General features: G+C 41.4%; 1 protein-coding gene across 1 annotated transcript in view; it reads right to left on the reverse strand.

Annotated features, from left to right (window-relative positions):
* Nucleotides 1-4,773, reverse strand: part of meox1 (mesenchyme homeobox 1) — a 31,805-nt gene extending 27,032 nt beyond the window's left edge. The window contains exon 1 of the mRNA XM_055657193.1: nucleotides 4,163-4,773. Coding sequence (XP_055513168.1) covers nucleotides 4,163-4,592 — 430 coding nt within the window. The 5' untranslated portion in view covers nucleotides 4,593-4,773. The remainder of the gene's footprint in view (nucleotides 1-4,162) is intronic.
* Nucleotides 4,774-21,296: the final 16,523 nt, after the last annotated feature.

Genomic DNA, 21,296 nt, shown 5'->3' on the forward strand with positions numbered 1-21,296 from the left:
CATGTCCAGTGAGAAAGGCAATAGTTGCTTCCCGTGATTCAACACATAATGAAATAACAATCATCGCAAATTTTTATTTTTATGACTTTTCCTAACAAGTCACCCAGTGCAAAGAAGAGTAGGACGGGAAGTTTGCTCAATAACTGGATGAAATTCCACTATTCCCTATTTATACCAAATTTCCCTTTTTGCCTGTATTTACTGTAGAGCTACTTTATCCCAGAGATGTGCGTAAATGTAAATTGCCTCTAGTGTGCAGGAAGTGGATGTGAACGTGGGATATCATAGTACCAGTGTGAACAGGTGATCAAAGGTCGACGTGGACTCGGTGGGCTGAAGGGACAGTTTCCATCTTGAATCTTTAAAAAAAAAAAATTGTCTATTCCCTTCACAGATGCTGCCTGACCCACAAAAAGCCATTTGAGTTGGTATGAATTTCTGCAACTACTTGGCTGGGAAAATGCCTATGATGTTGCAGCAAATCTCTCATGATTACATTTAAGAAAATGTAATAACTTGAAGTAATGATAACATGAATCTGCGCTGGGCTGATTCTATCAGGCATAGGGAGCTTAAAACAATGTCTATACTAGACTAAATTGAGAAGTAGAACAAAGGATAACAGAGTGAATGAAAGCAATGAACAAATGGAAAGTTGAATCATTTAATTTTGTTCATTCATTCATGCGATGTGCTATGTCATTAGCAAAGGTCCGGATTTAATGATTTAATTCGCACTTAGTCCAAACTGGGTAAGAATGACAGATTTTCTCCCGTGAAGGCAGGTATAAGTAAACCACTTGGGCTTTTAAGAATGAAATGCTCACCACTACTTTAATTTCAGGTCTATGTAATTATTGAGTTTGCGCATTCATAGTATTTGGGAATTCTATTGTGTGCCCCCCCCTTCTGGAACTTAACTGCTGTGCTACTGTACCCAAGGTTCAGACTGAGGAAGAGCTACACTTTAAACAGGAGCGAAACAAAGATAAACAAGAGATAAAGAAAAGAAGAAAAATAATGTAGAAAGCTGGGTAGGTAAATGGTATAAAAGTTAAAGATTGTACAGATACAAGTAAAGCATTTTTATGCCCAGCTCATGTTGGCTCCCACATTTAAAAGTAAACTACGAGTGATAAGAGATATGAGCAACATTGTACCCTAATCACTCTAAAATGTTCACAGAAATACAATGACCACTTATATCACTGTACCTTGGTACATGTGAAAAATGAAGTACCATGCCATACCATATTTCACTGTCATGAAAATAAATATTTTAAATATATTTCTTATTCATGGACTCTTATATGTATGTCCATATAACTTATCATTATCATTTAAGCTCGGGATGTTCATAGGGTAAAATACTGCAAAATCATTGAAACCGCTAACAGAAGGATACAGAACGATACAAGTTCCTGGTTCTAGAACCATTTAAAATAACAAAAGAAACAAACTAATTTCAGGTTCTAAAAAAGATTGTATGCATCAAGAAATGATGGAACATAAAACATGAAAATAGTTCTTATGTGGATTTTGCAAAACCTCTCTTAGAAATCAGTATATTCTTCAGGAATCATGTTTTCCAGAGCTTATTTTAGGTAACGGTCATTTATATTTCTTTAAAGTTATGTTTTGATGTAAAGAGTCGGTGGTACTGGGCTTGAAATGTGCTCAGTGTATTCTGAGATACTGTACTAGAAATGTGTTCTGTTGGTGCTGCTGTTTGGCATTTATACTTTAAGCTGTAATTACCATAGCTGATGAGGCCCCCCTAATGTCAAATTGTAATGTCATGTTTCATGTCATTGACAAACTGAATACACATGTGTCTTTTATTTGTTGTGTGTTTTTGCACATGTATCTTTCTTCCTAATACAATACATAATCAATCATTTATTTGAAAAGTAAAATGAAATAAGTAGGAACTGCTTCATCAGGCTAAGATTTGCCCTGGAGCTATACTGATCTGCTTTCTTTATTCCAAGCCTGTGCTGTTATTAATAATAGCCTGCACATTACACACCTGTAGTAATAAAATTGGAGGTTACCGCTGAGATTTGGATTGCCATTGTTGTAAAGTGAACAAATTATTAATATCGTGCTTCTAAAATTCACTTCCAAAGTATCAGATTTCATAAATGATCCACTAATATAGCCATCCTGTTTCAATTTGAAGTTAATTTTAAGCTTAATTGCCGCAACAAATAGCATCTGTGACTCTTAAAGCATGAATTAAACTTTGAAAATCCAAAACATATGCACATTCTATTAAAGGTTTGGGAATAATTTGTATACCGATGTGAATTGCGCTCAATATAAGACACACGCTTTATTTTATTAATAATGCAATTAATATCGAATTGTGTCCATACGGCAGAGATTCCTATGTTGCAATCAAACAATCGTTGATGCTAATAAACGGAAGCAACCCTTCATGTATTTAACCCCCTGGTAGTAACTCTCTCACTAAAAAAAAACATATCAGTTGAGTTAAAAAATTACCATGCGTATAATTATATTGCAGTCCGGGATGAGGTTCGTTATATTAATTATTTTAAGCATTTCAAAATATCAGAACGCTCCTACACAGGATATTTCCATATCATTCCGAGGGCTGAGAAAGATAGTTGCGGTGTAACATGCATCCTGTATGTAGAAGTGTCCGAAAAGTAAGTGAGGGTCCATGGTATGACCATTGATAAGGTATGATTCGTTCTGATACAAACTCACTACGTTCCCGTTGCGTTTTATGGGCAACTCGGACCCCCGTCATAGATGCTGCTGCACCCGCTGAGTTTCTCCAGCAATTTTGTGTACCCCCGTTATATGACTCCAGTTTCATTCTCTCAAGCTATCGAATGAAACAGTTTTCGTTCGCGAAGCACAGGTCCAATCTATACATGTGCAGGAAGGAACTGCAGATGCTGGTTTATGCCGGAGAAGGACACAAAATGCTGGAGATGCTGCCTGACCCACCGAGTTACTCCAGCATTTTGTGTCCAATCAATACGTGGTCAGTTCAATTTATACGGAGTTGAACAATCGCTGTTCCAACGGGAAGAAACTTTGGCCACAACTTTTCAGTGCAATTTAATCTTCTGATTATGATTTTTTAATTGACAAAACGTGTAAATGTTATTCGATGTCCTGTAATAAGTATTGAGCATATGACTGAAATTATTTGTGTTTAATAATCTGGAACAGATTTAGCAAATTCACCTGCGACCTGAGCGTTCCGCCTGCTGAAGTTTCGTTTGGTGTGAGAATGTGCAGACGAGGAGACGGGGACTTTTTTAAAGAATTCTCCATCCTTGCACCACAGTGTGTTTTTCGTTGCTTCATTTTGAATGTACTTATTAGCAAAAGGAAAGTGACAATGAGATAACTTTAATGGGGTAGGTAATTTGTGAGGCTTTGGTTCTTTCCGTTGCTGTGAGATTGCAACAAATGCAACCTTAAAATACATTTACATTTCGCTTTTTGGCAACAAAATGCAATTTAGCAATTACAATTCTCGTTTTTTTTTTCCAGTAACAAATGGCATTACAATTTAGCATTTAAAATCGGTTTTTTTTAGCAACAGACACAATTGCAATTTAACTATTTAATCTACCTTAACATTTACAATTTAGTTTTTAATCAACACACCGATTTACAATTTAGCAACAAATGCAACCTTAAAATAAATACAATTGGGCATTTGGGTTGTTTGTAAACGGGGTATTTATGCAACAAACCAACTGAGAGAGATAGACGATACTTTAACATATAGGATGGAACTGCAGATGCTGGGTTAAACCGAAGATGGGCTCAAAAAGCTGGAGTAACTCAGCAGGTCAGGCAGCATTTCTGGAGAAACGGAATATGTGAGGTTTCGGACCGAGACACTTCTTCAGACTCTTCTATGCTCAGATACTTTAATAGGTTGCATTTGGAATAGATGTGACTGGAAGTAAGAAGTAAGCAGGCTGAAGAAGGGACTCGACCCCGAAAGGTAACCCAGTGATGCTGCCTGTCCCACTGAGTTTGTGCCTCTTTCAAGAATTGCATGGTTCTATCTGGGACATATGACAATGAAACACTCTTGACTTGAACTTTTGGTGTTTTATTTCAGTAGGTGGCGGGTGTTTTGTGTGTGTGTGTGTGTTGCACTCACCTAGGACATCGCGTTTCCTTTTGCTGGGTTTCTTGTCTACCTGCGATGGTACGATGCCCCGCTGGCTGCTGCTGCTGTAATCCCCAGTGGCAGCGCACAGCGCCGGCTGCGAAGCGCCCGTCTCGAAGCCGGCGGACAGGCAGGAGGTTTGTCTCCCCCAGTCGGGGCGGGGGTAGCGGCCCGGGTGATGCTCCACGTAAACCCTCTCATCCCCGGGGAAACCGTGCGCCGCCGCCGACACCAGGCAGGGAGCGGGGAAGTCGGGGTACGCGGTGAAGTCGGCCACCTCGGATTTCTTGTACAACGAGAAAGGAGACGGGTAATGGTGGAGGCCGGGGACCCCCGCCCCGGTGTGTGGATTCCTCATGCAGCTCCAGACGGCCGCCCCGGAATGCGAATTGCGCATACAGCTGCCTGCACTCTGCTCCATGGAGGGACTGCTCAATGCACTCACACAAAGTCCTCAATCCTGGACCTCTTTTGCAAAATGCACCGCCCTTGTACACTTTTCCACGTTCCACTCGCAAATTTGCAACGATCAGATCCTTTCAAAACTTTTTTTTAATTTATTTTTCTCTCCCCGCCCCCCCTTCCACTACCACCACCAGAAAACAAATAAATAGATAAATAGATGCTCACATGCCTGCAAGTCAATGAAGCTGCCTGCCTCTGAGCTACTTGGTGGGAAAAGTGACAAGCTTATAGTGTGTAATGTGAGAGGGGCGGGGTCGGTCACCACATGTTGGATTACTCCAACCAAGCAAAGAATTGTTGCGATTAATCACCCGCATTACTGTACGCGCAGAAATTTTATATGCGCCGACCTTAATGGCTTTTTCAGACCAGGGAGATATCACAGACTCTTGAAAATCAGACAGCAATGTCCTGGTTGTTCAAGAATTAAAATACACACACACACACACACACACACACATGCACACAGTGGACATTGAGGGGCAGAGTCCGGTGGAGACCCATCAGTGGCTAGGGTATTTTCTTTAAAGATAGACACTGTTGAATGTACTTATATATATGCAATCTATAGACATTGAGAATGTATGAAGAGTTCCCCGCACAGTTTTTGTTTTGTATATATATATATATTTTTTCTTCTGAATCAAGTTTGATCATGAAAATGTAAAAAAACACACACACACCCACTGGACATTTATTCACGAAACCCAAGCCTTCTTTCCCACTCCGGCAATCACCATCTCGGCTTGCAAACTCTCGAGCCATGGTCCAGAATAGTCTTCAGAATGTTTTTGAGCAAAGGAACAAGGTCTACATGCAGTTAACGACTTGGGATAGTGGGCGGGAAAGGTGATGTGGATGTTATTGCAGTTGCTGGAAGAGCTAAAAGCTAGAGTAACGGTTCAAATTATGTTGCTGGCAATTCAACCGTGTTGTTAGTGGGGTTGCAAAGATTTGTTTAATCTAGGAACAATGTATATCCAGCTTCTTCCTTATTTGTTTTAAGGGGAGACATATATATATGAATTTAATCGACAAGAAAGCAATTACAACATCTTATATATTACTGACATCTTATATTAGAACATCATGCCATGTTATTCCACAGGAAATTAATCGAACTAGAAATAATAGAGGTATACAGCATGGAAGCAGGCCCTTCAGCCCAACTTGCCCATGCCGGCCTACACTCCACCTACACTAGTCCCACCTGCTTGCGTTTGGTCCATATCCCTCCAAACTTGTCCTTTCCATGTGCCTTACATAAAATGAAGTAAAGGGTAGTAAGTAACTCATTAGGGTAGGAAACATACGTGGCTGGAAATTCATCCCTGCTTGGCAGTTCCAATGGAACTGAATTCCAGATGCAGAATACGTCTTTGCCACTGTATAATGTATTTGCTTCCACTAACCAGTGAATGGTTTTATATCTGGACACATAGGAGACTGCAGATGCTGGAATCTTGAGGGAATGGGCATTTTGGATCCACACGTGAATAAAGGTCCCAAGTAGAAACATAATCTGTCCATTCCCTCCACATATGCTGCCTGCCCATTAAATTCCTCCAGTACTTTGTGTTTTGAATGGTTGAAATCTGATCTACCAGCATATTTCACAAACAAAACATACAAATCTGATGGTTCCATTTTTAATTTCCATGCAATGATAGGTACTATTTTTGTTGAACATAAAGAAGAACTAAGATTAATTGTTTTATGGAGAGACAAGGAACTGCAGGTGCTGGAATCCTGCGTAGAACACAAAATGCTGGTGTAACTCAATGGGTTAGACAGCTGGGGGACATGGATAGGTAATGCTTTGGGTTGGATTATTTTTCAGACTAATTGTAATAGGGAACAGAGAGCTGCAAAAGAGCAGAGGATGGGATAGAGCCAGGCAAGAGATAGGTGGAAACAGGTGAGGGGAGGAGGATTGATTGGCAAATGGGTGGGGTAAGTGCGTAAGTGGAGAAAGGCTGGAGGTGAAAACAAGACAAAAGGGCATTGGGTAAGGAAAGAAGAGGGGTGAAATGTGAAGCGAGAGGGATGGATATAGGTGGAAGAAGATAGGTGGGGGGTGGTTGGGGAAAGTGGGGAATTGTTTTATCTTGCATTTGCAGCTACCGACTGTCATAGAAATGTCAGGGACCCAATGCTAGCACAGATTTACCAATTTTATTCCCCAATGCTAGCACAGATAATAGCTGGAATTTGAACAAAGATAATTTCAAATATTACAACTTGTCGTGGTAGAAAAGAACAAATTATATGTTCAGGGCGAATAATATCCCTGCATTCCATAGGCTAACAAAACCCTGTTATAGCCCTCACATGATTAACATGATAGCATAACACTTTGTGGATTGAAGCACATGTAGCTTCTCCAGCACGCACATGCTGGTCCACTGCAGGGATGGGTTGTATCCGTGGAGGAGTTTTCAACATGTATTTCATCGTTTGATTTAAATGTCTTGCAGAGTGATGTAGTAGTGTCAAAATCATCATCCTACCACTCGCTCTCGTGATGCCACTTTGCTGAAAATAACTCAGACAGTGCAAATCATCGGGGTTTACAAAGAGGGTGGTGGTGGAGCCAGATAGAGTGGCATTGGAGAGACTTCTGAATTGGCAAATAGATATGCAGGGAATGGAGGGATATGAATAATGTGCAGATAGAATTGATCTTGGAATCATGTTGCCACCGACATTATGGGCCGAAGGGCCTGTTCCTGTCCTCTATTGTCCTATGTTCTACATATGTTCATTCTCAGTTCTTAGGAAAATGCCACTCTAATGGTAATGTTTTGACCAGATGGAGAGCAACATAAACACGGATTATCCTATACAATTACAACCTTTAAAAAACATTGGGGCAGATTGTTAGAGTCATACAGTCATAACAGCATGAAAATAGGCCCTACAGCCCAACCCGCCCATGCCGCCCAGGATACACCATCTATGCATCCCATTTGCTTGCATTTGGCTCATATTCCCCTAAACCTTTCCTATCCATGTATGTATCCAAATTATCTTTTAAATGTTGTAATTAAAGTTCATATATACAAATATATGGATGGGAAGAATTCAGAGAGTTGGAGTCAAATGCACGCAATTGGACTAGCCCATTATACCAACTTGGTTGGCATGGACAAAATGGGCGAAGTGCTTGTTCGCATGCTGTATGACTCTGACTCTGACTCTGACTCTAATAATTTTTTTTAAGTTGTTACACGCATTACAGAAGAGAGCCACGATCAGTTCACTGCCATGTCTGTTGCTGTGCTTGTATAGGTCCAAAAGCCAGTAAAAGTAAATGATAAAAGTGCAGTACAATAGTAAATGTCAAGGTTGTGGAGAGGCATAATTCATATTTAAAATAGGGCTGAATTACAATGAGCAGCATGATTAATATGCTGTATCATCTGGGATGCCCGTGCTCTAAAGCGTATGGGTTAAATAATAATGAAAGATTATTTGGTGGTCTATGTATGGTAACAGAGGCATCATCAATTGAACTACATATAGTGGTGGGTGGCCATCATGTTGATATATTCATGTTCCATAAACCGGAGGCTGCTTTGAATTACAATAAAAGTTATATTTCTGCAGAGAAAAAAAGACGCAAAGTCCTGGAGTAACTCAGCGGTTGAGGCAGCATCTCTGGGGAACATGAATAGGTGACGTTTCGGGTCCGAGCCCTTATTCAGACTCCTCTTACAGAGGTTTATTCTGGTTAGTGAGATCGTCGTATTTCATTTCTGTTACATGCAATAAACAATTTGGGACCAATTGTGCCTTTTTAAATCAGCAACAACAAATTTTCTAAAATCCACTCAAAATGAGGCCACCAAAAATCAGGTTAACACTCTTGGTATATTGTACTATGAGTCATACATCACAGAGACAGGTCCTTTGGTCTACCTCATGAATGCCAACTAAGATGCCCAATCTAAGTGGGTTCCATTTGCCTTTCCTATTTAACCAAATGTCTTTTAAATGTTGTTATTGCACCTGCCTCAACTACTTCCTCTGGCAGCTCGCTCCATATGCCCACCACCCACTGTGTGAAAAAGTTGCCGCTCAGGTTCCTATTAAATCTTTCCCCTCTCACCTTAAACCTATGTCCTCTAGTTCTTGATTCTCCTGCACTGGAAAAAAAGTGTTTATGCATTTACCCTCTGTGTGAACAGTTGCTCCTCAACTTCCTATTAAATTGAAAATCTTTTTATATATGTACACTCTTAGACATGTTGTACAGTCATTGAATGTCATATTTTGCTCAGAAAATTAATTGTGGTTGTGCCATAAGATTTGTTTTCAACAACGCAGATTTTCTTAAGTAAAAACGTCAGGCAAAAAACAAGGTGCTGGAGGAACTCAGCGGATCAGGCAGCATCCACGGAGGGAAATGAACATACGATGTTTCAGTTTGGGAACCCTCTTCAGATTGATGGAGCAGGGGGAAGAGAGATGGAAAAGTCAAACAATAAATAATTTCATAGGATTTTGTATGATCCCAAGCTATTGTTTTTAAACCAACTTCTTCCCCTTAACAAAGCTGTATAAATCATGGATCCAATTCTTAAACTAACAGAAGATATAATTAAAATAAAGACACAAAATGCTGGAGTAAGTCAACCGGTCAGGCAGCATCTCTGGGAAACATTGATAGATGCCGTTTTAGGTTGGGAGTTCTTCAGACTGATTATGGGGGAAAGGTGGGGGGGGGGGGGGGGGGGGGGGGGGGGGGGCGGAGGGAAGGGAGGTGGAGCAGGAGAAAGCCTAGCGAGTGATGGGTGGAAACAGATGAGGGGATGGAATGGATGCAGATGCAATAGCCCTTTATGTGGAACTCTGCCATCGCTGCCAATGATATTGAGGTGCAAAACCGACAATAACTGGAAACGTCTTGCACGTGGAAATTCAAAGGAATAAAAAAAAGGTGCAAATGCACAAAATCTAACACAAAAACGGCACTGGAAACATACTGTTATAGCAAGCCTGGAGGCAGAACAGTGTTACTTTTTTTGCGGAAGTGTAAAATTGCAGGTGGCAGTCCCTTTTGTTTTTATGTAAGTAGCCAAGGCAGAAAGAGCCCAGAGCTGGGATAAGTGAAACAAAGAATTCTGCTTCAGTCAATCCTACTACTACCTCTCTCCCCAGTGCTGGCAAACAACCCTAACTTGAAACCTTCACTCAATACCTCACTTTCCAGATGTGGGCATTTCTTTTGTAGTTTCCCTGCACTCTATTTTGTATTATTTTAGGTGATTCGAACCTGAACTAACACAACACATAAATAAACAGTTCTCGCTAAAATCTCTACGAAAGAGCTTTTTATCCCCAAAACCACTCAATAATATTTCCTTCTCCCGAGTTCCACATGTGGAGTGTGTAGCGGCATTAAAAAAAAATAGAAAGGAATTGGATTGAAGTTAGTCTTCAGGCTGAAAATGTGGCATTTCTTCTATGGAAAGATCAAATTACAGAATTCAAACTGATGTCAGCTGTTTGTGACTGTAAATGATTGCAAGTAAGAGTGTGGAATTCTGAAGCTTACTCACGGAGATTCTGACTAAATGAAGAAAGAATTACTCCAAATGCCATTTTGCTTTCCATTAAAATATTCCCGAGTACCTTGCAGCCAAATAAAACCACTGCAAAATTTATAATGGAACTTTATATTTCCTTCACCTTTTGCCTTTTGACTTTCTTCGTAATATTGGCTATTTTAGCTGCATATTAAAGGTAAAATCGTTATTTAATGCAATGTTTTATTTTAATTCCACTAACCGATGGCACATTCATCCCATTTGGTCTTCGGTAAAGTGTAATATATGTACCACGATTACTTATTACGGCAGCTCTCCCGGCGAAAGCCTAAACTGTTATTTTATCCTTTGTGAGATGGCTTGCTTTGACCGAAGTGAAGTGAATTTCTCACTGATTACGCAAAATCGAGCAACTTTCCTTTCATTTCTACAAGTCGGCTTCAGAACGAACGAGAGTTTCCCCCCTCTCCACTCACTCGCGGCGTTAATATGATGGAAAGTGTGCGGATTTTCAAAGCTGTAAAAGAAATTCAGTATTTATGGGCTAAAAAGCGAATGAAAGTATATTCTAACCTTAGGCCCACTTTCTAGAATATATAAATACACTCAGAGAAACCACATGGAAAAGACATTACTAGAAACAAAAGCCTTAAACCATTGAGTAATGCCAATAATTTCACATTGAATTTAAACGACGGAGTAAAAATGTGAATAATCGTTTAGATTGCTGGGGAAATAGAAGTATCAGAACAACATCCAGGCTTTTCATCCGCAATCGGGATATATGCAAATGTGCAGTTAACTTAATTTTACAGCGTCTGTTCTCTACCTTTGAAGTCAAGAATTCATTGCATGGCTTGAGAATATGGTTCAAAATATGCGTGTGTGTACGTGTGTATTAGGAATGTTTTGGCCATTTAAATGGATTTGTACATTATGCAGCCAGTTGCTCCAGTTCTTTGTAATAAAGTTATGAATGTAATGGAAAGAAAGTAAACGGCAGTCGAAGGCAGAAAATTTCCAAAGCCTTTGGCATGTGCATTTTCTCCAGGGAGACGGGAAGCTTTGACGAAAGACAGCCGAGGCCGCTACATATAGAGCACATATATTGTCCGCAAGTCTGTGGGGTATTATCGCTATAAATGCAAGATTAGAAACCTTACAGGTGATAATATCCAGGACCATTTAATTTAATTGTGGGTCAACCTATGTTGTAGCCTCCTTTCTTTTTTGTTATTAAATGACTGCCGAAATGTTGCTTTAAATAAACATTGTCACATCTATGCGAGTTTCAAGAGTGCGGGCAGGTCTTCAACGTGGACGTGAGTTGACTTGTTTGACTGCGGTAAAGTCCCGGGTTGACATTGAACCTTGATAGCATCGTCGTGAGTCCAGCGGCTTTTAATTTGCGTTTAATTGTCAAAACACCAAGTGCTGGAGGGACTCAGGGGGGGTCAGGTCGCATCTGTGGAGGGAATGGGTGAGCGACGCTTCATGTCGGGACCCATCTTCAGAGTGAGACAGCGGATGAAGAAGTGTCTCGACCCGAAACATTGTCAGTCCCATTCCCTCCACAGATACATCCCTGGCCCACTGAGTTCCTCCAGCACTTCGTATGTTGCTCAAGTTTGCAGCATCTGCTGTTCCTTGAGTCTCGTGTCACAACCCCCCCCCCCCGCCCCAATAATTCAGCTTATTATACGCAATAGCGCAGGAGCAGATAATTTGGCCCATCATATTCACGCCACCATTTTTGACCATCTACAGTAATTCCATTTGCCTGTATTAGGTCATATCCTCTTATGCCTGGCTATTAATGTGTCCACCTAAATGTAGTAATTGTATCTGATTTCACCACCTTCTCTGGCAATAAGTTGTGGATATGAATCGTTTTTTGTGCAAAATAACTTGCCACTCAGATCCCCTTTAAAACCCTCTTACCTTAAACCTCTGCACTGGTGGTGTTCATGATCGGGTCATAGAAGCAAGCAGCAGTCCTCTAATGTGGAAGAAGCCCATCTTTTGGCAACTTTAAATGTTTGGTTATGCTTTGAGCTGCAGGACATCAGTTTAGCTACTGTCACGTGTACCCACGTACAGTGAAAAGCTTTTGTTGCTGCTATCCAATCAGCAGATTTACAGTGTATGGATACATGATAAGGGAATAACGTTTAGTGCAAGGTAAAGCCAGCAAAGTCTGATCAAGAAATAAATACAATGCTGTCTGCCTGTGCTTCATAAAAGATTTAAATATATCACATCAAAACATAGAAACATAGAAAATAGGCACAGGAGTAGGCCATTAAGTCCTTCGAGCCAGTACCCCCATTTAATATGATTATTGGCTGATCATATAAAATCAGTACCCCAGTATGCAATAGCGCAGGAGCAAATCATTTGGCCCATCATATCCACTCCACCATTTTTGACCATCTACAGTAATTCCATTTCCCTGTATTAGGTCATATCCTCCTATGCCTGGCTATTAATGTGTCCACCTAAATGTAGTAATTGTATCTGATTTCACCACCTTCTCTGGCAATAAGTTGTGGATATGAATCGCTTTTTGTGCAAAATAACTTGCCACTCAGATCCCCTTTAAAACCCTCTTACCCTCTATGGGCTTTTCCCCCATATTCCTCGAGTCCTTTAGCCCTGAGCTAAATCGAAAATATCCAGTGAATTGACCTCCACTGCCTTCTGTGGCAGAGAATTCTTCAGATTCATAACTCTCCGGTTTAAAACATTTTCCCTCATCTCAGTCCTAAATGGCCTACCATTTATTCTTAAACAGTGACCCCCTGGTTCTGAACTCCCCAGCATCGGGAACATTTTCCCTGCATCTAGCCTGTCCAATCCTTTAAGAATTTCATGTTTCTATAAGATATCCTCTCATCCTTCTAAATTCCAGTGAAAATAAGCCCAGTCGGCCCATTCTTTCATTATATGTCAGTCCCACCATCCTGGGAATTAACCTGGTGATCCTACGCTGCACTCTCTCAATAGCAATAGTGTCCTTCATCAAATTAGGAGACCAAAATTGCACACAATACTCCACGTGCAGTTTCACCAGAGCCCTGTACAACTGCAGTAGGACCTCCTTGCTCCTAAATTTAAAACCTCCCGCAATGAAGGCCAACATGCCATTAGCTTTCTTCACTGCCTGCTGCACCTGCATGCTTACTTTCAGTGATTTATGTACAAGCACACCCAGGTCTCGTTGCACCTCCCCTTTTCCTAATCTGACACCAGTCAAATAATAATCTGCCTTCCTGTTCTTGCCACCAAAGTGGATAACCTCACATTTATCCACAATATACTGTATCTGCCATGCATCTGCCCACTCACCCAACCTTATCAAGTCACCTGCAGCATGATAGCATCCTCATTGCAGCTCACATTGCCACTCAGCTTTGTGTCATCCGCAAACTTGGAGAAGTCACATTTAATTCCCTCATCTAAATCATTAATATATGCAGTATTTAAATAACTGGAGTCCCAGCACTGAGCCTTGTACCACCCCACTAGTCACTGCCTGCCATACTGAAACGGACCCGTTATTCCTACTCTTTGCTTCCTGTCTGCCAACCAGTTCTCTATCCATGTCAATACCCTACCCCCAATACCATGTGCTCTAATTTTGTCCACTAATCTCGTGTGTGGGACCTTGTCAAAGGCTTTTTGAAAGTCCAGATACACCACATCCATTGGCTCTCCCTTATCCATTCTACTTGTTACATCCTCAAAAAATTCCATAAGATTAGTCAAGCATGATTTCCCCTTCATAAATCCATGCTGACTTTGACCGATCCTGTCACTGCTTTCCAAATGTGCTGCGATAACATCTTTAACAATCATCTCAAGCATCTTCCCCACTACCGATGTAAGGCTAACTGGTCTATAATTCCCCGTTTTCTCTCTCCTTTCTTAAAAAGTGGGGTTACATTGGGTACCCTCCAGTCCACAGGAACTGATTGTCGGAGTTATTAATCATAAACTGAATCCTTGTGTTATTATTATTGCAAAAACAGCTAACATTAGAGATTAGACACAAAATGCTGGAGTAACTCAGTAGGACAGGCAGCATCTCTAGAGAGAAGGAATGGGTGACGTTTTGGGTCACGTCCCTTCTTCAGACATTAGAGGTACTGGGCAGAGAATGATGCTGGCAATATATTGCATTGCTGTAGAAATGGATATTGCTGTTTGATGCCTGTTACAGAAACCATCCAATCTTTCCTGTAGAAAATGATGATCATCAGTAATAAATCGTCTACTTGAGAATGTCACAGAATATAGAACACGGGACAGTCCAGCACAAGAACAGTCCTTTTGGCCCACAAAGTCTGTGCCAAACATGATGCCAAGATCATAAGTTATCTAGCCAAACATAAACCATATTCCTCCATTCCTTGTGCTTATCCAAAAGTCTTTTACATGTCCCGTATCTGCTTGAACCACCATCACCCTTGGCAACGCAGCCCAGGCACTCACCACCCTCTGTGTATAAAACTTGCTCCACACAACTTCTTTAAACTTTGTCCCTCTCATCTTAAAATTATGCCCTCTAGTACTTGAATTTTCAATCCTGGGAATAAGATTCTAGCTGTCTACCCTATCTATCTCTCATATGCCTCTCTATACCTGAGATATCCTTTCATTCCAGGTTCAAGGTTCAAGGTTCAAGTTTGTCACATACATCAATTAAGGTACAGTGAAATGAATTACCATGCAGCGCATACAATCAAAAATAGCTCAATACACAATAGAATTTAACATAAACATCCACCACAGTGGAATCAACATTCTTCACTGTGATGGAAGGCAATAACGTTCAGTCAATCTTCCTCTTTTTTTTAATAAACCCACGTGAATTTCCTTTTGTATGTTTTGCTTTTTGATGGATTGCACATTCGTAGATTGGAAGGTATTGAGTGATAGTAGTGCTATCGAATATGGCTTTACCAGTTATACTGTCATTAATACCACAGGGACAGGAGCAGTTTCAATGTGTTAACATCCACCATTATCCCACCAAAGAGACTGAAAGCAAGGTAACACATTCTTCTTCCAAGAGAACAGCATTATTTGAATAAATGTTTCTCACGATAAATCCTATTAAAGTTAACTAAATAAACGTTTTGAATATTTGAGAAAAGTTCACCACATGGCAATTTTCAATTTATGTTAAGAAATAAATCTCACACAAACATTAGTTTCCTGCACTTCGGCATAAAAAGGCTCAACTTGCTGTGTGGCTGTTACCATCCTAACATGAAATATCATTTGGTTTCCTCCACACTATTAATCATTGCAGATCCCAAGTCAATGAAAATTGTATATTTGCTTTTTTTTCAGACATACATTCAGAGCAAGCTGAGCAAATGTAACCACACGCATCATCCGCTGTGTAAAAGCAATTCTCATGACTGTAGGTTCAGAGCTTCACCTGTTGTCACAAAAGACAAGGTTAGTTATCCCCCAGCATACTACTTATACTCATGTGATATTCTTAGAGTCATTGATGGAGCAGTACATCACAGAAACAGGCCCTTCAGCTCACCTTGCCTATGCCAACCAAGTTGGCATACTTAACTTGTCCCAGATTACGACTTTCAAAAGACATTTCGACAGAGAAGATAGACACAAAATGCTGGAGTAACTCAGTGGGTCAGGCAACATCTCTGAAGAAAAGGAATAGATGCTGTTTAGGGTCGATCCCTTCTTTCTGAAGAAGGGTCTCGACTTGAAACGTCACCTATCCCACTGAGTTACTCCAGCATTTTGTGTCTATCTTCGGTGTAAATCAGCACCTGCAGTTCATTCCTACACATTTGGACAAATATATGGATAGGAAGGGTTTAGAGGGTTAGGGACCAAATGTAAGCAAACGAGACTAACCCAATTTGCTGACTAGCTTTGATAGGACATCTTAGTTGGCTTGGATGAATTAGACAAATTAGACGAATTGGGACGAAGGGCCTAACGGCTCTATAATTGCAGTGTGCTATATTTTGTGGCTCAAAGACAGAAAAATATGTCTCTTTTTTCCCTTTTCTTTTTACACAAGGCAACACATTGCTTGTTTCCTCATCTCAACAGGGTCCGTGGGGGAAGCCTCATTGAAATTAATTTGTTTTCAACAAGAAAAAGATATAAATTAGACGTTATGTGAAAGGGTACGCTGCATCCCTTTCCCCACGATCCTCCCACCCGCCCAACCAACCTGACATTCCTCTTCTTGTTGAGTCCACACGCAAGATTAGAAGTTGTTCAGCCAAAGCTCAACACATTTCTTGGCATCTGCATACAATGGTGTCTGTCGTGGCGATTCTTGTGCTTCTTGTGCGTGGTGGTGGAAAGATTGGTGGAAACAGGGCAGCGACGTGAACGCTCTTTCCTTGACCCCACCAACCTGACCATTTTCATTTTGCTTGCAGCAAGAGCCATCTCTGCTTTCAACACCTCTCCGATATGCAGGGCATACTTTCATGGATGCTCCCACTTCTGAAGAAGGGTCTCGACCCGAAACATTACCTATTCCTTGTCTCTGATATGCTGCCTGACCCGTTGAGTTACTCCAGCTTTTTATGTCTATTTCCCATCTTGTTGAAAGCAAATTAATTTCAATCAGGTTTCCCCCACAGGCGCTGTTAAGATAAGGTAACAAACGGCGTATTACTTGGGAAGGCTTACAAACATATTCCAAAATTTAAAGATACGGAATTACCAAATAATGTAATTCTATAAATAAACAGTTTTTTTTTATTGGGAGTGAACCATTAGCAATGTGCTTTATATCAGAAGCTATAAAAGGCAGTATTCGATTAATGAGGCAGCCACATTTGAGACTGGTTAATGTCCTACTGCTGAACATTCCCCATGGTTGGTTATATTCCAATGCCCTTTGTCTCCTAGTCTACACAAATCCATAAATTTATTTTCAGTTGCTGGTTAATTTATAATCTTGGAACCTAAGGGGATAGCGCTGCTTTAAATAACCATGGTAAGAATGCATGTTCTGGAGAAAATGGATTTAAGCGGATACACTGTCTGATTTCCAGAGTCAGCCAAGAAAAAATATTTTGGTCTTTTCTTTCTGTTTGCAGTTGGGGCGGCACAGTGAAGAGCTGCTGTCTCACAGCGCTAGAAACCCAGGTTTGATCCTGACCTCAGGTACTGTCTGTGTGGATTTTGAACAATCTCCCTGTGACTGCATGGGTTTCTTCCACGTTCCCTGGTTTTCTCCCACACTCCAAAGACGTACAGGTTTGTAGGTTAATTAGCTTCAGTACAAAAGATTGTAAATTGTTCTTAGTGTGTTGATAGGATGTATGTAGGACAGTCCATGCTGACTATTAATCTCCCATTTGCCCCCATCCAACATTTATCCCATTTTAAATATCCCCCTCCAGATGTGCATCAGCTCCCCACCAACGTCACTCTCCCGCTTCCTCAGGAGGTATCCACTGTATTATTGTCTGGTCCATCAGGATACGCCCCACTATCGAAGGGATCTACAGGAGGCACTGCCTCAAATATGGCAGCCAACATTATCAAAGACACACATCACTCTGGTCACACTCTCATCTCATTGCGACCATCGAGAAGAAGGCACAGGACCCCGAGAACCATCACCTCCAGGTTTGAAGAGCAGCTTCTTACTTGCATCATCTTGAACACCACACAACCTAACCTCAACCTTTCCTCAGCAACTATGACCTTCTTGTGACATTGTATTGGTTGCACTACAGACTTCAATTGTGCATTATTGTGGCCTAGTTACCCAGTACAACTGATTATTAATTAATTGTATTATTGATTATTGTTCATTCATTTGCTGTTATTGTGTTAACGACCTTGCTAAGCTGCAGCAAGTGAGAAATTCATTGTTCCATTGCTGGTACACGGGACAATAAACACTCTTAACACTTGAGCAAGCGACAATTGTTCCTGAGACTGGCAATGCTAAATGATTATACACTTTATCTGCTAAAAAAAAAAGAACCGCTAAATAAAGTGTTGCCTTTCAACAGTTGAACAGGAAAGTTGAAAGAATACTGACCATATCCTTATCTGGCAGGAAAATGATAGCACAGTCCTTAAAAGATTGAATTGCTTTGAGAGTTTGCTTTCACTCTGTAACTCCAGAGCCTCGATGTGTATAGACAGTGATGTTGCAAGGAGCTGTCATTGAAGTCAGTGGGGATCAGATGGACACAATCGGCTGGCAGGATGATTTGCTTCAGAACCTGTTGCTGTCTGTCTGAGGCTCGGTGGGAGCTCTGTGTTTATCACTCCTTGCTAATGCATCTTCCTGACAGTTGCGTCAGCAAGACAAAGATACAGCCCAGCAGAGTAAACAAAACTTTAAAATCCATTTGGCGAGTCCCCATTTGAAACCAGTCTTGTTTAGATCCTTGTTTGTCAAACCTCCTTCACAATAAACACAAGACTTTCCTGCAGTAAGTTGTTCTGTATCAGTTTTTTGAGGTATTGGAAAGTACAAATAAGAATTTGTAAAGGATTCATTTGCACCAGTGTTGTAATGGACAGTTCATCTATGTTCTATTTTATTTTTGGAAAATTAAATATTGGGCACCAAAACATTTCAAGTGATCCCATGTGTGAATAACGGGGCCATCAATAGTTTTGGTCGTCAACAGTGACTGGCCAACAGAACCCACACTAGGTGGCCTTCAATAGTTTTGAATGGTCCCATGGAAGGAGGATTTTACGACACTGGGCTACTACAGCTGGAGAAACAGTAGCCCAGAAATTGTGATGTGTCTGAAACCTCTGTTAAAGCATCAATGAAAAGTTTCCATGTGCCGGCTTCATGCAAAACTGCCACGCAGGGACTTACTATTATGTCCAAAGACTTGTCTTTTGTAGCTAAAATCCAAATGTGCTTAAATATTGTCGAATACTCTATCAAGCTTCTCAGGTGTACCGTGGAGAGCATACTCACTGGTTAGAGTATCATGTCCTGCTTCAGCAATTCGAACTGCTAAGAACAAAGGAAGTTGCAGAAACTGGTAAATGTTTCCTGGTCCATCACATATACTGTCCTCTCCACAATCGAATAGATCTATTAGAGGTGCTGCCTAAACAAGACAGCTAATATGGACAACAATAGGTGTTTAATTACATAGAAACATAGAAAATAGGTGTAGGAGGCGGCCATTCGGCCCTTTGAGCCAGCACCGCCATTCATTGTGATCATGGCTGATCGTCCCCAATCAATAACTCGTGCCTGCCTTCTCACCATATCCCTTGATTCCACTAGCCCCTAGAGCTCTATCTACCTCTCTCTTAAATCCATCCAATGGTTTGGCCTCCACTGCCCTCTGTGGCAGGGAATTCCACAAATTCATAACTCTCTGGGTGAAAACGTTTTTTCTCACCTCAGTCTCCCCCCACCCCCTCTCATCCCCTCTCTCCTCCCCCCTCCCACTCAATTCCCCTTCCCCCCTCTCCCCCCTCCCCCCCTCCCCCTCCCCCTCTCCCCCCCTCTCTCCCTCATCCCCTCCCTCCCTCCTCCCCCTCCACCCCCCCTCCCCCCCCTCCCACCCTCCCCCCCTCTCCTTCCCCTCCCCTTCTCCCCTTCCCCCTCCCCCCCTCCCCCTCCCCTCCCCCCTCCTCCCCCCCCCCTCCCTCTCTCCTCCCCCTCCATCTCCCCCCTCTCCCCTCCCGCCTCCCCCTCCTCTCCTCTCCCTCCCTCCCCCCCTCCTCCCTACACCCCCCTCCACCCCCTCTCCCCCCCCTTCCCTCCCTACACCCCCCTCTCCACCTCCTCCCCCCCCCCCCCCCCCATCCCTCCCCCCCTCTCGCTCTCTCTCTTTCTCTGCCCCTCGAGATATGGCGGGGATGGGGTAAAGGAACCAATGAATAATATTAATATAATATCAAGGGGGGTGGTTAGTGTGTGTGTGTGGGGGGGTGGTTAGTGTGTGTGTGATGCCGCAACGCGCCCCCCCTTGGTCTAGTATGATAATAAAACACTCCAGACACTCTCACTGCATTCCTCCAGCACTGTGGTTTGCTCAAGATTCCAGCATCTGCAGTTCTTGTGACTCTATTTTATTGAGCACTGCATTGATTAGATTCTTTGATAACATCGCTGGAAACCAATGGAAAATAAATGGAAAATAAATCCCTTTTGCAGATTCAAACCTCTCCACAGTGACAATAAAATAATCTACACATCTAAAAGCAAGCAGCTGCATTTCTAACAGAAGACTGTGAAAGTTTCAACTCAAGTTCCAACTCACTAAAGTTACAACAATCTTTCGATTGAATATTTAACTCTGCTGGTGAAGGGACTCCTAATTGTAAATTTGCACAATTTTGATTCTATCCACTTGACACAGATCCAAACTTAATCTACATGTTCAAGTAAACAGTTTTAAATATAGCTTTTTTTCCAAGGACACTCTCAGACTGGAGTGAGTTCTCTCAGGATGTTGTGAGTCATTCTTTTAACTGATACATATAAAATCTGCCATTTGGTTCCCAACCACAAAGAAACCTAATCCTTCAGTGATTTATGCAAGTTGATGTTTTAAAGGGATCGCTATGAGTTAAAAGTTGATTCTGATATAATTAAGTTTAGAAGGTTTTCAGTGTGCTACACATCCAACGCACTTTACACCTTCTAGTTAATGTTTTCATTTAATCAAAAAAATATTGCGATGCTTTATTTGATAAAAACACTAAGCTATAAAAATATATTGTGTATCATGTGACTACAGATGTTAAATACAATAAACTGCTTTCATATTTTGAAAGGTGTTAGAACTTTACATTACCTCACTGGTTATCATTAGTTATCAGGCTTCTGAACGGTCCTTCCATAAGCTAGGGTACTGTCCAATTCACCTCTACTATATTCCCATTGTGGACATTAGACTAAAGCCCTTGTCCCACTTTCCTGAGTTACTCACGAATTCTCCTCGGAGAATTACGGTAATTGCCAGCCGTGGGTTCTCGGGGCTATTTTTAACTCGTGGACATTTTTCAACATGCTGAAAAAAGTCCCGACTTACCTGATGCCCCGAGTACCTACGGCTGGCATTATGAGCTGCTACAAAATATCTACGGACTCC

Source organism: Leucoraja erinacea, chromosome 27 (genome assembly GCF_028641065.1).
Source record: "Leucoraja erinacea ecotype New England chromosome 27, Leri_hhj_1, whole genome shotgun sequence".
NCBI lineage: Eukaryota > Metazoa > Chordata > Chondrichthyes > Rajiformes > Rajidae > Leucoraja > Leucoraja erinaceus.